General features: G+C 41.9%; 3 protein-coding genes across 5 annotated transcripts in view; all 3 read left to right on the plus strand.

The window, feature by feature from the left end:
* The window catches only part of rtca (RNA 3'-terminal phosphate cyclase), a 9,417-nt gene extending 4,681 nt beyond the window's left edge, over window positions 1-4,736 (plus strand). Inside the window, exons 6-11 of the mRNA XM_042415641.1 lie at window positions 153-294; window positions 417-538; window positions 1,913-1,971; window positions 3,005-3,099; window positions 3,769-3,873; window positions 4,566-4,736. Of these exons, the coding sequence (XP_042271575.1) occupies window positions 153-294; window positions 417-538; window positions 1,913-1,971; window positions 3,005-3,099; window positions 3,769-3,873; window positions 4,566-4,664 (622 nt within the window). The 3' untranslated portion in view covers window positions 4,665-4,736. The remainder of the gene's footprint in view (window positions 1-152; window positions 295-416; window positions 539-1,912; window positions 1,972-3,004; window positions 3,100-3,768; window positions 3,874-4,565) is intronic.
* Window positions 4,737-6,932: 2,196 nt separating this feature from the next.
* Window positions 6,933-8,674, plus strand: LOC121899892 (pro-neuregulin-2, membrane-bound isoform-like). The gene is made up of 3 exons (XM_042415658.1): window positions 6,933-6,999; window positions 7,104-7,325; window positions 8,571-8,674. The coding sequence occupies exons 1-3, from the start codon at window positions 6,933-6,935 to the stop codon at window positions 8,672-8,674; spliced, it is 393 nt and encodes a 130-aa protein (XP_042271592.1).
* Window positions 8,675-10,592: 1,918 nt separating this feature from the next.
* The window catches only part of cdc14ab (cell division cycle 14Ab), a 36,614-nt gene continuing 32,206 nt past the window's right edge, over window positions 10,593-15,000 (plus strand). For 2 of the 3 annotated variants that reach the window (XM_042415640.1, XM_042415639.1), the window contains exons 1-3: window positions 10,594-11,040; window positions 13,943-14,033; window positions 14,123-14,198. In XM_042415640.1, the coding sequence (XP_042271574.1) occupies window positions 10,944-11,040; window positions 13,943-14,033; window positions 14,123-14,198 (264 nt within the window). In that variant the 5' untranslated portion in view covers window positions 10,594-10,943. Of the gene's footprint in view, window positions 11,041-13,942; window positions 14,034-14,122; window positions 14,199-15,000 lie in introns of all 3 variants that reach the window. The other variant, XM_042415638.1, reaches the window with a different exon arrangement.

The following is a 15,000-nucleotide window of genomic DNA, read 5'->3' on the forward strand; positions in this document are numbered from 1 at the left end:
GTGTGTGTGTGTGTGTGTGTGTGTGTGTGTGTGTGTGTGTGCGCGTGTTTTTCTGACTGTGTGTGTGTGTTTCTGACTGTGTGTGTGTGTGTGTGTGTTTCTGACTGTGTGTGTGTGTTTCTGACTCTGTGTGTGTGTGTGTGTGTTGCCAGGGGTTACTACCCTAAAGGTGGAGGTGAGGTGTTGGTGACGGTGAATCCGGTCAAAGAGCTGCAGCCCGTCGTCATGACAGAAAGAGGAAACATCACTAAGATCTACGGCCGAGCGTTCGTAGCCGGCGTTCTGCCTTATAAGGTAACGTTGACGCTGACATCATCAGCGTCGTCAGACAGGAAGTCGCGTTGTCTCAGATACAGAATCAAGCTGCTGACACGTTGTAGTCGACTGGTGTTGAGTGTTTGTGTGTTTGTGTTCAGTTGGCTAAAGACATGTCGACGGCGGCGGTTCGAACCATCAGGAAGGAAATCAAAGAACTCTACATCAACATCCAGTCGCACCAGGAGAAGGACCAGGCCTGCGGCAACGGCAACGGCATCATGTGAGTATAAGTCACACGTAAACTAAACCACGGATACGTTTCCCAGCAGAGACGCCGTTAGTATCGCTGTATGAGGATCATCAAACTCACGGCGTGCTGGAGTCACGCACGTGTGGATCATCGTTAACTTACTGAGAGCTGTCAGAACACATCGATGGACCGTCCAACAACCTCCCAGTCTGTTCTGTCTGCGGCTGTGATGTCACTTCCTCCTCCGCTCTGTAGCACCACATCTGAGTCCAACATCACATCAAACTACTTTTCTTCCAAATATACTGACAGCGAGAAAACAACATGGTGGACGCAGAGTTTTGGGTCCTGTGTCCTTGAAGGCACCGCCAGAGAAAATGAGAAGCAGTTTGTAATCGAGGAAACATCTGCAGCTGCATGAAGAGATATTTAACATATTAATTAAATATATTGATATTTAACATACGGGAGACAGAGGACAGACTCATGTCCACATTAGAACCACAGGAACCAACCTGAACATCTGTGACGTCGTCTGTCATTGAAAGCATCATGAGAGACTGTCATTGAATGCGTCATGAGACTTTGTCATTGAACGCATCATGAGACTCTGTCATTGAACGTATCATGAGACACTGTCATTGAACGCATCATGAGACCCTGTCATTGAATGCGTCATGAGACCCTGTCATTGAACGCATCATGAGACCCTGTCATTGAACGCATCATGAGACCCTGTCATTGAACGTATCATGAGACACTGTCATTGAACGCATCATGAGACCCTGTCATTGAACGCATCATGAGACTCTGTCATTGAACGCATCATGAGACCCTGTCATTGAACGCATCCTGAGGCCCTGTCATTGAACGCATCATGAGACTCTGTCATTGAACGCATCATGAGACCCTGTCATTGAACGCATCATGAGACTCTGTCATTGAACGCATCATGAGACCCTGTCATTGAACGCATCCTGAGGCCCTGTCATTGAACGCATCATGAGACTCTGTCATTGAACGCATCATGAGACCCTGTCATTGAACGCATCATGAGACCCTGTCATTGAATGCATCATGAGACCCTGTCATTGAACGCATCCTGAGGCCCTGTCATTGAACGCATCATGAGACTCTGTCATTGAACGCATCATGAGACCCTGTCATTGAACGCATCATGAGACCCTGTCATTGAACGCATCATGAGACCCTGTCATTGAACGCATCATGAGACTCTGTCATTGAACGCATCCTGAGGCCCTGTCATTGAACGCATCATGAGACTCTGTCATTGAACGCATCATGAGACCCTGTCATTGAACGCATCATGAGACCCTGTCATTGAACGCATCATGAGACCCTGTCATTGAACGCATCATGAGACTGGTGTCCTCTGTGTTTCAGAATCATCGCCGAGTCGTCTACAGGATGTCTGTTTGCTGGTTCGGCTCTGGGGAAGAAAGGTGAGGACGTGAGGAAGCAGCAGGGGGCAGCAGAGCTCTGAGTTACAACACAGAGACGTCACATCATCATCATCATCATCATCGTCATCGTTGTGTTTAGACGGATTTCTCATGGATGTTTAATAAGAGCTGATACGCCGCCGCCGCTCAGCCCTGCAGCTATAAAGAGACGTCTGTGACGACGTCAGTTATAGTTCGAGGTTTTATATTTGTAAAACTTTCCTCGTGCCGAGAGAAGCGATTCAAAAATCTGTGATGTCATCACAGTGTAAAGTCTACGGGCTGAGCGGGAACTGGTGGGCGGAGCCAGCGGGGGGGAAACATCACTGCGTGTATATGTTTATGTTTTTAGTATCCAGCTCTTATAATACATCCATGAGTTTTATCCAGTATCAACAGTTTCCATGGTTACAGTCAAACAGGAAGTGCAGATTCACATATATAAAACCCAAACTTCTTTATTAACAAACATATATGACAATATATCACAATATATAAGATATCAAATCAATAACAATGTTGACATCAGTTTCTTTTTTGTTTAACTTGAGTCTCTTAAACTAAACACAGTTTACAGTCAAACTTCTTTCCATTTACATGTATTTATATGTTACCCAGTAGAATTATAATAATCACCTTTCATCATCTGATCACTATATTGTTGTAGAAGAAGAATCACTCTGTTGTTTTAACGAGCAGCACGTTTATCCGACCAATGAAACGATCGACTGTTTGATTTTCAGACTAAAAGGATCAAAGTTAAAACTTTTATACGAGAAATCAGAAACAGGAGATTTGATTGTGATCATCTTAAAGTGAGTCTCCGTCTCCATGGCAACATTACACTGTTTACATCATCCAAAATCTCTCATGTGGAAACTCAGAACAACAAGAAGAGACGAACATGTGAATGTATAGTTGAGCTTTTTGTTTTTTACTTTAAGTCTCAGAATGTTTTATTATATTATTTCTACAGTCAGACTCATAAAACAGGAACACTGACTCTGTGTGTGTGTGTGTGTGTGTGTTGCAGGTGTGTATGCAGATAAAGTCGGTATTGAAGCTGCTGAGATGTTGCTGAGAAACATCCGACACAACGGCTGTGTGGACGAGTTCCTGCAGGATCAGGTGAGACGCTGCAGCTGACCTGCAGCTGGTCTCCTGCTTACTGCACACGCTCATTAGTGTCAAACAGTCTTTATTTCTGTCATGATGTCATGAACCTTCATGGTTTAAACTTCGTAATCCAAACAGTAATAACTGAGCTTGTCTGCAGCTGCACAGACGTCTGTTTAAACCCTCCAGAACATTGATTCCTCTGACTCCACAGTCTGATCTAACCAGTGAGTGTGAATGTGTTATTGACTCGTAGTGATGAATCAGTGACTCTGCAGCTCCTCTCGGCTTTACGGAGCTTTATAGTGAGTTTCAGCTCATTGTTTATCTGTCCGGCTGCAACTTTACTGTTCTGGTTCACTCTCAGTGTCTCATAGCGTTGCCACTGTTCACTACCTGCTCACAGTTATCTGTAGACTAGCTGGTGAACATAGTGAAAGAGGCAGATGTTTCCCTCCGGAGCTGGTAGAGAGTGAAAACAGCTAAAAGAGAAACACGACTCCACATGAACGATGATGTCGCTCTGTAAATAATCAGCTGTTTGTTGACGAGTTCAACATGTCACCTTAATGTTCACTACTAAACTAAACGTGAGTTACTGCAGGTTTAAAGATGGAGCTCGATGACGCTGTATCAGCTCTGTGATGTCACTCTGACCTCTGACCCGCTCTTCCTCCTCAGCTCATCATCTTCATGGCGCTGGCGAAGGGAACGTCTCGGATCCGAACCGGCCCCGTGACGCTGCACACACAGACGGCCATCCACATGGCGGAGCAGCTGACTCAGGTCAGACAACACCTTTCATCTGTCACATCTGATCACTATCTCACATTTAACTCTTTCCTGCTCTCAGCTTCGCGTGTCAGCAGAGCTGCAACTGAACTGATTGTTTTCATTGATTAACCTGATTATTGATTCAGTGTTTGATCATTTTGTTCACATTAAGTCAGAAATGTGAGAAATGCAGATCAGTTCACATCACAGGCCTGAAAGCTCAGTTCATGTATTCATATATTCATATATTCATATATTCATGTATTCATATATTCATATATTCATGTATTCATATATTCATGTATTCGGCTCCACTGTGACGCTGCTGCTCACCTACAACAATAACAACAATAATGTCAGCTGATGAACATGGACGCCGCCGCTGTGCAGCGTGCATGAGCAGGATTATTTGTTGTTGAGGTCGGCAGACATGTTTACTGTCAGCGGGCTGTGAGAAGTGAGGCGTTAACAACCACATGAAGTCTGATCTGACTGTTGTGACCACAGACGAACAGCCGCAGATCAGATATGAGTCACATGAACGCAGCCGCTGATGTCTGCAGAGCCCAAAAACATTTCCTTTATTTAAACGTTAGAAGAAGAAAAAGCTTTAGAGAACAGAGAAGATGGAACCTGAACAAATAACTTCAGTGTTTTATTGATTTACTCAATAAATTTTAACACTTCCTGTTTCACGTTTTCAGGCAAAGTTCACAATAACAAAGTGTGAAGACGAGCTGAGCAGCAACGAAACTTACATCATCGAGTGTCAAGGATCAGGAGTCTCCAACCCCAACCTGTAGCAACACACACACATAATACACACATAAACACACACACACACACACACACATAAACACAATACACAATACACACACACACACATAATACACACACACACACACACATAAACACACACACATAAACACACACATTCATAAACACAACACACACACACACATAAACACACACACACATAAACACAATACACAATACACACACACACACATAATACACACACACACACACACATAAACACACACACATAAACACACACATTCATAAACACAACACACACACACACATAAACACACACACACACACATAAACACAATACACACACACACACACACACACACACACATAATACACACACACACAACACACACACACACACACACACATAAACACACACATTCATAAACACAACACACACACACACACATAAACACACACACACACACATAAACACACACACACACACAAACACAACACACACAAACACACAACACACACATAAACACACACACACACACACACATAAACACAACACACACACACACACATAAACACAACACACACACACATAAACACAACACACACACACATAAACACACACGCACACACTCACTCGGTAGCTGCTCCCTCTCATGGCCGACCCTCTTAGCTTCTGTCTCTCAGGGTGTTTCTTCCTTAAAACTGTAATAAATAAATAAATAAACTGTTTCCAACATTCACACACGTGTTTGTGTTTCTGATGATGTCATCACACTACAATGACTAACAGAGTCTGCAGGAAGATGTGGCTGTTTACCTGCAGGGAGGTCCTAATGAAAGAGTATCCAGGTGCATTATGGGAAATGTAGGATGCAGTGTTTTTGTACTAAAAGTCAGGACATCTTTAATCTGTCTCACTACTGACAGGTGGAAGTACTCAGATACTTTACTGCAGTAAAAGTACATAAGTATTATGAGCTTGATGTAGTTAAAGTATTGCAGTAAAAGTACATAAGTATTATGAGCTTGATGTAGTTAAAGTATTGCAGTAAAAGTAGTGGTTTGGTCCCTCTGACTGATATATTATTATATATGACATCATTAGATTATTAATAGTGAAGCATCAGTGTTAGAGCAGCATGTTACTGTTGTAGCTGCTGGAGGTGGAGCTAGTTTACACTACTTTATATACAGTTAGCTAGTTTAGTCCAGTGGTTCCCAACCTAGGGGTCGGGCCCCTCCAAAGGGTCAGCAGATAAATCTGAGGGGTGGTGAGATGATTAATGGGAGAGGAAAGAAGAAAAAACAAAGTTCTGATACACAAATCTGTTTTCAGTTTTTGGACTTTTTCTCTAATCTTTGATTTTTGCTGAAATATTGGATCATTTGAACATTTATTGAAATGAAAGCATGTGAGAAGTTTAGAGGGAAAAATCACTATTTGGTGGAGCTGTTAACAACTCATAGACATGTGAAATGTGACCCCGACTACACACTGCTTTTTGTAAGACGTCAAAAGCCAAAAAGGTTGGAAACCACTGGTTTCATCTTTAACAATGTGTTGTATTTTAAAAGCTTGTTATATTATCCATTGTGTCAAATCTTCATCTGAAAAGTAACTAAAGCTGTCAAATAAATGTAGTGGAGTAGAAAGTACAATATTTCCCTCTGAAATGTAGAAAGTAGCATCACATGGAAATACTCAAGTAAAGTACAAGAACCTCTAAACTGTACTTGAGTAAATGTACTTAGATACTTTCTGCTGCTACTCAACGTTGTTGGTTTGAAGATCAAGAAGAAGAAATTGTGTTTTCCAGTTCTGGTGTTTCAGTGTGACGGTGGTCTTTAAAGATCCCTCCAGACATGTTTTAGAAAATATAAAATACCCGAAAAACATCTTAAAACATCGTTTCCTCCTTTATGTAAAAATCTAGAATCTGTAAAGATTTTTCATTTCATTAGTTTCCTGTTGGACTCCAGATGTTTCCTCCTTCACTGTGAAGTCTCAGTGTTTGTTCACTGGAGGCTTCAAGTCTCCACATCACACTTGTGTCAGCTGTATACTGGATCACCATTGGCTCTGAACTAGTGGTGATGTCATAAACCCTGCAGGTACGTCCAGGTGTTAAACTGAGGTTTAAGGTGAGTTCATCTATCAGGATCATTTCCTCTCCTGATGCAAACGGCCTCAACGGTTTAAAGTTTTGTTATAAATTGAGTTTTGATGTGAGTGTGTTGCATTCTGGGTATTGTGGTTTGGTCTCCGGGTGTCCAGGTGTGTGTGTCCCTGCAGGATGGGGACGCCATCTTGTTTCCGTGACGTCGTCTGTCCCTCTGACCTCGTTTACTCACCTGCAGCAGGTGAGCTGATGTACAGTGTGTACAGCAGGAAGTCCAGCTCAGACCTGTGTGTGTTGAAACCTGAGGAGTCTGTAAACTCACACCTCTGTCCCCTCTGGAACCAGGTGTAACCCGATCCGGGTCACCTGACACCGCCTCAGCTCTGCCCGGCCCTGTCCTCGCAGTCTGCTCGCCGCCCTGCAGCATGGCAGACGCCGGGGCCTGGAGGACGCACCAGGACGGCCCCCGGATCCTCCAACCACCCCCTCCAGGACTGGGACCGGGATCAGGACCAGGACCAGGACCAGGACCGGCTCCAAACCGTGTGTGGATCTCTCTGATCGCAGGTGAGACTGTGACGTCATCACTCTGATATAAACAGACATTGAAGGACTAATCTGGGATCTGATACCTGAGTCCTCTTAAAGCAGCCAATCAGGTGCAGCGTTGGACAGTAACTAAGTACATTTACTCAAGTACTGAAGTACATTTCTGAGGTACTTGTACTTTAATTGAGTATTTCCGTGTGATGCTACTTTATACTTTCACTAAACTACATTTATTTGACAGCTTTAGTTACTTTTCAGGTCAAATAATTTGCAATAAACTTATAAATAGAAGAAAGAGTTATAGATGAAACCAGCAGTTCCTGAACTGTTTGTCTTGTGTCTCCTGTGTGTAGTTGAGGCTCTTTGTCATGTTATAGACGTTTGAGTTGTTGAGCAGTTCCACCAAATAAATAACTATAAATAATAGTTATCAATAACTTCCCAATACTTCACAAAAAAGCAAAGTTTTGAGAAAACTCTGAAAAATTAATCAGACTCTGTTTTTTCTTCTTTCCTCCCGGATTGTTTCATAAATCTGTCACAGCGACGCCTTTCTGCAAAACCAGTAACTTTTACTGCTTTAGTAAATTTTGCTGCTAATATGAACTGTTTGTACTTTTACTTATTTTAAATGCAGGACTTTTATGTTTGAACCGTTGTTATCAGTTCTTACATCTGTTAAGCATTTTTGGTATTTTAGTCGAGGCCAAATGAAAACATATGAAAGTATTTCTTTCCTCAGTGAAGCAAAGACTCACATCACATCGAGTGTGTTTGCATTGACTTCACAGAATTTGCAGCGTCCACACTTGTCACATTTCACAGGCCAGTGTGCAGTCTGGTTGGTGCGAACATCATCTGGAACTCCGACAGGAACTCTCTTGGGTGGTGGAGATGTGGCCTTAAGTGTTGGGCAACTTCTTTGTGAATGTAAAAGAATCAGACTAGTGGCAACTACAGCCGGGAAGCTCCTTCCTTTGTTTCAGTGGCTTTTGGACACCAAGTAGTCTACAGTCACAGCGGTAGATCGACCTCACATTAACAAGGTTCCACATGTGATACTTGTACTTTGCGACGCCTGCATCAAGGAGGTCTGTCCCCCCATGGATGTGTTGTTCTCCTTCACAATCTGTGGCCTGTCGACCTCTACAAAGGTTTAATTTTGCTCCAGTGTCGAGTTTTATGTTGAGGTTCAGTTGCACAGTAGGATGAGATCAGAGTAACAGATTTGTTGTCGTACCACTTGACAATGACCGTGTTCAGGCATCAACAGATCCACTGCCTCTCTTGGCAAGACTTTTCTCATCTTCAAGCTGACAACCAGCCAAGCGTTGCTCCGGAGTGTTCCTGTCGCTGAAGAAGCTTGAGCACCAGCAGTGCTGAAAAGGAAAAAAACTGTCTGCAGATACTTTGTAGTTTTGGTCTGATGGGAGAGTTTCACACAGCTTGACCACAACGGCACCTCCCATGCCAAGCAAGGTTTTTTTTTTCCCAGAACCATCTTCATAGACCACAAAGTCACAGAGGATTCAGAGGAAGAGCAATGGCCCCAAAGTTTCAGTCCCCAAGGACGGAGCTTACCCTTCACATCCTGCCTTATTGGGCTCCGTGTCCTTCTGAAGAACATCATTTGCTCATCAACAGAATTGTGTCCTCTGGGTGATATCCAGGCATTATTTGTGAAAAATATCAAGCCATGGACGGATCGTCCAGCACTTATCCTCTACTTGCTTACTTGCCTGTTTGACAAATCAGTGTTGTCAGTGAAATGTAGCGATGGCAGCAGGGTCTGAAAACAGTTGTGTGACATGTTGTCTGCCACCGTGGGACACTTCCTGTCATTTTCTCAGTATGCACGATGTCCCGGCATTTGGCAAGACCCATGTGCAGGTTGAGGCCAGTCAATATTTCCAGATCTTTAACAGTGGTGTTAACATTGCTGTGACTGTTTGTTCCTTCATTAACTCTGTTATGAACTCTCTGAAATACTCCAGGAGAGAATGAAGGTTGTCTGGAGGTGTGACACTCTGTCCTTTGAGTGTGCACTCGTGGCTTTCAGAGGTTTCTTTGTCTAAGAAAATTGTTTTTCTCCTTGGACGGTTGTACATGTTGTTCATGTTTGGTTGCAGTACTTCATCTAAATCACTTGATTCACTACTGTCTGATTCATCAGACCCACTTGACTCATCACTCTCCATGTCTCTGTTGCTGGGACTATAATCAGGGTCTTCAGGGTCTTCATCCGAGTTACCTTCACATCCCTCAAACTCACTGTCAGTGATGATCTCCAGTGCAGTAAGAGCTTGTTTGTTTATTTACCAAGAAAAGTGTCTCAGCTAAAGCTGAAGTGCAGTTTCAGTACTGATATGCAAAAATACTTTCATAATACATTTCATTAATAATTTAATTAATTTGACATTATTTTTGATGTTTACATTTAAACTGTTGAACATTGTTCAAATATGTTTTGAATCAAACAACAGAAAATATTCAAAATAATTGAATCAGCTAAATTAATTGAGCAGCTCATTATCGTTTTTCTTATTGTTACAAAGATGTCACGTGGCATTTTCTGTGACTATTTTAAAGTTTAAAAGCCTGATTTAGCATATATGTCACAACAATATTTTCCTAACTTGTTTTATATCAATTTGTTGAAGAAATGTGTTCAGGTTAATGTAATATAGGACACGTTATTAAAGCATTTCAATTATTAAATGGGTTGAATCTTACCTTTAGTAACAAAAAACAAGCTTTTTAAAATTAGCTAGTTACGTCACATATGCTAACCACGCATACAACCATTTTGGAAATGATGTCATGGGTACAAAATTCACATATTGTCACATGACTGCACCAGTAGCTGTCACTTTGGGACTTCATGAGTTAAAGTCAAGGATAAAGCTTTCCAGAACAATTAAAGGATTTGTGAAGCCTGTGTCACCAACTCATATCAACTTGTTTCAGAGTCAGCTGCTCTGTTCAGTCAATTTATCATCTTATTTTTCTCTTTAGTGCAGCATTTTGCTTCATTCAGACTCACAACACAAACTGACCTGAGAACAGGTGAAGTTAGTTCACATCTATTGACTTTTATTTCAGAAAAACATCTGCGACTGACTGATATGTTCGTTCAGTCCCGTCGCGGGTTTCTTCTCTTCCGTCGACACGTGAACGCTTCATTGCGTGTGCGTTACGGACATAGGTTACAGCGGGCCGTGAAGGCAGCACAGTCTGCTGTGTGCTGATTGGCTGCGGTTGCTATGGGCGCGGCTCCGGTTGCCATGGTAACGTGTCTTAAGGAGGATTTGGTCAATCAGAGTTTCAGACACTCCGAGCCGCCGTGTTAATATGCTAACATGCTAACCCGGGAATATTTACCAGTTAAAAATCGTGAAAGTAAACAGCGGAAACGGTAGAAAAGAACCCGCCGTGAGCGGAGAGCAGCCGCGGAGACTGATGGGAAACTGAGGAGGAACTTTTTAACTTTTCAACAGTTTTCGCTCGGCTGCCAGCTAGCTCTGCTGCTAACCTGCTAACGGCTAACCGAGCCGCTAGCAGTTTAAAAAGTTTCCGAAACTGCTGGAGGTGTGAACCGGTTTGGACGGAGCCAGAGTCCGGGGATTAGACGGAGCCATGACGGTGGAGGGAGTGCGGCACTCCCCGATCCTGTCCGCCCTGTTCAGGGGGGCAGAGGACCCGGAGCTGCTGGGAGCCGCAGACTTTATCAAAGGTAAAAATAAAGAGTTTAACAGAGTTTATTAAAGATAAAAATACAGAGCTTAAAAGAGTTTATTCAAGAGTAAACCTAGAGATGACAGAAGACACAGAGTTGATGAAAACAAAGAGTTAATATAAAGTTTATTAAAGGTGAAAATAATAATAAGGAGTTTATCAAAGAGTTAGTGTAAAGCAGGTCCCCAGTGTTCCCAGTGTTCCCAGTGTGTTAAACCAGCAGTCAGGTGTCTGTAATCATTCCTCCTGTTCATACTGGATATTAAAAGATCCTTCAAATGTGCTTTAATGGAAGTGATGGAGGATAAAATCCACAGTGTGTCCACACAGTCATTTAAAAGTCTGTGTGAAGCTTCTATTCAGCTTCAGCAGTCTGAGTTAGTCATATCAAGTGGATATCTGACACATTTACAGTCTTTTTAGCATCAAATTCCCTCTTTGTGTTTCCTCGGACAGTGTTTCCCTGTTGAGCTGCAGGTGGAAGTATAGTAACAAAAAGAGGGACTTTGGTACTAAAAAGACTGTAACGTTGAAAGATATCTACTTGATTTGACTCATTTGGACGCTGAAGCTTCATATTAGCTTCAGACTGTGGATTTTGTCCTCCATCACTTCCATTGTAAGGTCATTATGAAGGGATCTTCTAATGGTCAGTATGAACAGGAGGAATGATTACAGACAGATAAACAGCTTTAATGTTCATTTAACTGACTGTTGGTTTAATGACACACTTGGAAAATGTGAACTTATACTTCAGGGATGAAAGAGTTTATCAGAGTTAAAGTTTAAAAAGTGAATTAATGTGTTTTAACAAGTGAAAAGTGTTTATAAAAGATTCACCAGAGTTTATTAAAAACATTTTATCGAAGACATTTTTAAAAGTATAAAGAGTTCATCAAATGTAAAGTTTAATAAATAGTTTATTAAAGGTAAAAAGAGTAAAATAAAAACTGACTCAAAGGTCAAAAATGTTTAATAAAGAGTTTTAAAAATAGATTTTAAGACTATTAAATGTAAAAACAGGTTTCATAAACAGGTTCATTTACTTTTAATAAAGTAAAGTTAATATATTCATTAAAGTTTGCCAGCAGGTTATCAGTTATTGATTGGATAGTTTGGGTGATTGAAGAGGATCGCCATGGTTACTGTCAGGCAGCTGTAAACAGTAAAATTAAAATCTCTTCATTAGAATGTGAAGGTGTGACCTGTATTATATTAATTAATATGTTATTAAAGGGAAATTAAACTGTTAATAAAGTTCACAGCAGCCTCTGATCAGCAGCTTATCACTGATCAATCATTGACAGGATCACCATGGTAACCACCTGTGAGATTTAAAGAAACATTTCATTAAAGACAAAGAGTTGAATCAAGTAAAAGTTAAATTAAATGTAAATGAACGTGTGAATAAATCAGTTGATGCACAAAATAAACAACATCAGTTATTGATCAGGTGATCAGGTTCATTTAAGAGGATCGCCATGGTAACCGTCTGTTTTCTTTTTTGTTTGTTTTTAAAGAAACAAACAGAAATATTTGATGATCAGTGTTTTAAAATTCAGATGAAACTTTGAATTGATCACAAATCTCCAGTTTGTGATAATCAATTGATATGATAGATGGATGATAATCAATATCAATCAATATCTGTGATTTACCAGCTGATCCACGACAACGACAGCTGTTTGTTCATGTTCATGGATTAATCAATCTATAGAAAATGTATTGATCACAAGTAGAGCTGAAATAATTAGTTTTGATAATCAATGAGATGATCAATCATCTCCGTCTTGTAAACAGTGAATATTGATCGGTTCTGTTTGTCTGTGATAGTAAATTAAATATCTTTGAGTTTTGGACTTTTGGTCGGATGGAGAGACGACGACTGATCGATCAATCAGAAAGTAATCGATTGATTGAATCTACAAACAGCTGCAGACTTTTTAAGATTTATTGTTGTTTTCTGTTGTTGTTGTTTATCAGCAGCCTTGTTTGTGTTGATGTTTATATTGTTCATAAATGAAACATTAAAATAAAAACATGATTTAACTTGATGTTTGTTATCGTGATTCTTCATCATCGCTGGTTTCTAACTGGTGGATTTAAACTCATCACAACTTATAATCAATAAAAACATTCTTCTGTTTAAACTTCTTCAAACCTCAAACTGACTACAACACAATATAATCCTCACCAGTTTAAGAGTTGTACTGGTCTGTGAGAGTTGTACTGGTCTGTGAGAGTTGTACTGGTCTGTCAGTGTTGTACTGGTCTGTCAGTGTTGTACTGGTCTGTCGGTGTTGTACTGGTCTGTGAGAGTTGTACTGGTCTGTCAGTGTTGTACTGGTCTGTCAGTGTTGTACTGGTCTGTGAGAGTTGTACTGGTCTGTCAGTGTTGTACTGGTCTGTCAGTGTTGTACTGGTCTGTGAGAGTTGTACTGGTCTGTGAGTGTTGTACTGGTCTGTGAGAGTTGTACTGGTCTGTCAGTGTTGTACTGGTCTGTGAGAGTTGTACTGGTCTGTGAGTGTTGTACTGGTCTGTGAGAGTTGTACTGGTCTGTGAGAGTTGTACTGGTCTGTCAGTGTTGTACTGGTCTGTCAGTGTTGTACTGGTCTGTCAGTGTTGTACTGGTCTGTGAGAGTTGTACTGGTCTGTGAGAGTTGTACTGGTCTGTCAGTGTTGTACTGGTCTGTCAGTGTTGTACTGGTCTGTCAGTGTTGTACTGGTCTGTGAGAGTTGTACTGGTCTGTGAGTGTTGTACTGGTCTGTGAGAGTTGTACTGGTGTGTGAGAGTTGTACTGGTGTGTGAGAGTTGTACTGGTCTGTCAGTGTTGTACTGGTCTGTGAGTGTTGTACTGGTGTGTGTTCAGGTTTAACTCTTGTTGTTTCTCTCTAACAGAACGTCTGTACTTCGCCACGTTACGCAGCAAACCCAAAAGCACGGCCAACACGCACTACTTCTGCACCGACGACGAGTTCGTCTACGAAAAGTAAGTTGATCAGATGTTAAAAGGATCAATAAATGAAAGTGAGACTGTGTGAGCTCTGCGTTAACGGGCCGCTTCTCGTTCTCCTGCAGTTTCTATGCAGACTTCGGTCCTCTGAACTTGGCCATGTTGTACCGATACTGCTGCAAACTCAACAAGAAGCTGAAGGTGAGTTTCTGCTGCTGCAGGGAACCTTCCCAGAGCAGGAATCTGCAGAATGCAGCAGGACACGCAGCGTTACGCAACACCCTGCTGCCGCTCAGCTGATTCACCCAGTCACCACACATTCATCCAGTCACCACACATTCATCCAGTCACCACACATTCATTCAGTCACAACAGTCACCCAGTCACTACACATTCATCCGGTCACTACACATTCATCCAGTCACCACACATTCATCCAGTCACCACACATTCACCCAGTCACCACACATTCACTCAGTCACCACACATTCACCCAGTCACAACACATTCATCCAGTCACCACACATTCACCCAGTCACCACACATTCACCCAGTCACCACACATTCATCCAGTCACCACACATTCACCCAGTCACAACACATTCATCCAGTCACCACACATTCACCCAGTCACCACACATTCATCCAGTCACCACACATTCACCCAGTCACCACACATTCATCCAGTCACCACACATTCACCCAGTCACCACACATTCATCCAGTCACCACACATTCACCCAGTCACCACACATTCATTCAGTCACAACAGTCACCCAGTCACCACACATTCATCCAGTCACCACACATTCACCCAGTCACCACACATTCACCCAGTCACCACACATTCATCCAGTCACTACACATTCATCCAGTCACCACACATTCACCCAGTCACCACACATTCACCCAGTCACCACACATTCATTCAGTCACAACAGTCACCCAGTCACTACACATTCATCCAGTCACTACACATTCATCCAGTCACCACACATTCACC

This window comes from Thunnus maccoyii, chromosome 7, assembly GCF_910596095.1.
Source record: "Thunnus maccoyii chromosome 7, fThuMac1.1, whole genome shotgun sequence".
Lineage (NCBI taxonomy): Eukaryota > Metazoa > Chordata > Actinopteri > Scombriformes > Scombridae > Thunnus > Thunnus maccoyii.

What these genes read in the sequence shown, in the direction of transcription:
- LOC121899892 (XM_042415658.1), top strand. Translation starts at nt 6,933, where the DNA reads ATGGGGACGCCATCTTGTTTCCGTGACGTCGTCTGTCCCTCTGACCTC. An exon ending in CGTTTACTCACCTGCAGCAG is followed by an intron (nt 7,000 to 7,103) that starts GTGAGCTGATGT and finishes CTCTGGAACCAG; the next exon opens with GTGTAACCCGATCCGGGTCA. An exon ending in GTGGATCTCTCTGATCGCAG is followed by an intron (nt 7,326 to 8,570) that starts GTGAGACTGTGA and finishes GACCGTGTTCAG; the next exon opens with GCATCAACAGATCCACTGCC.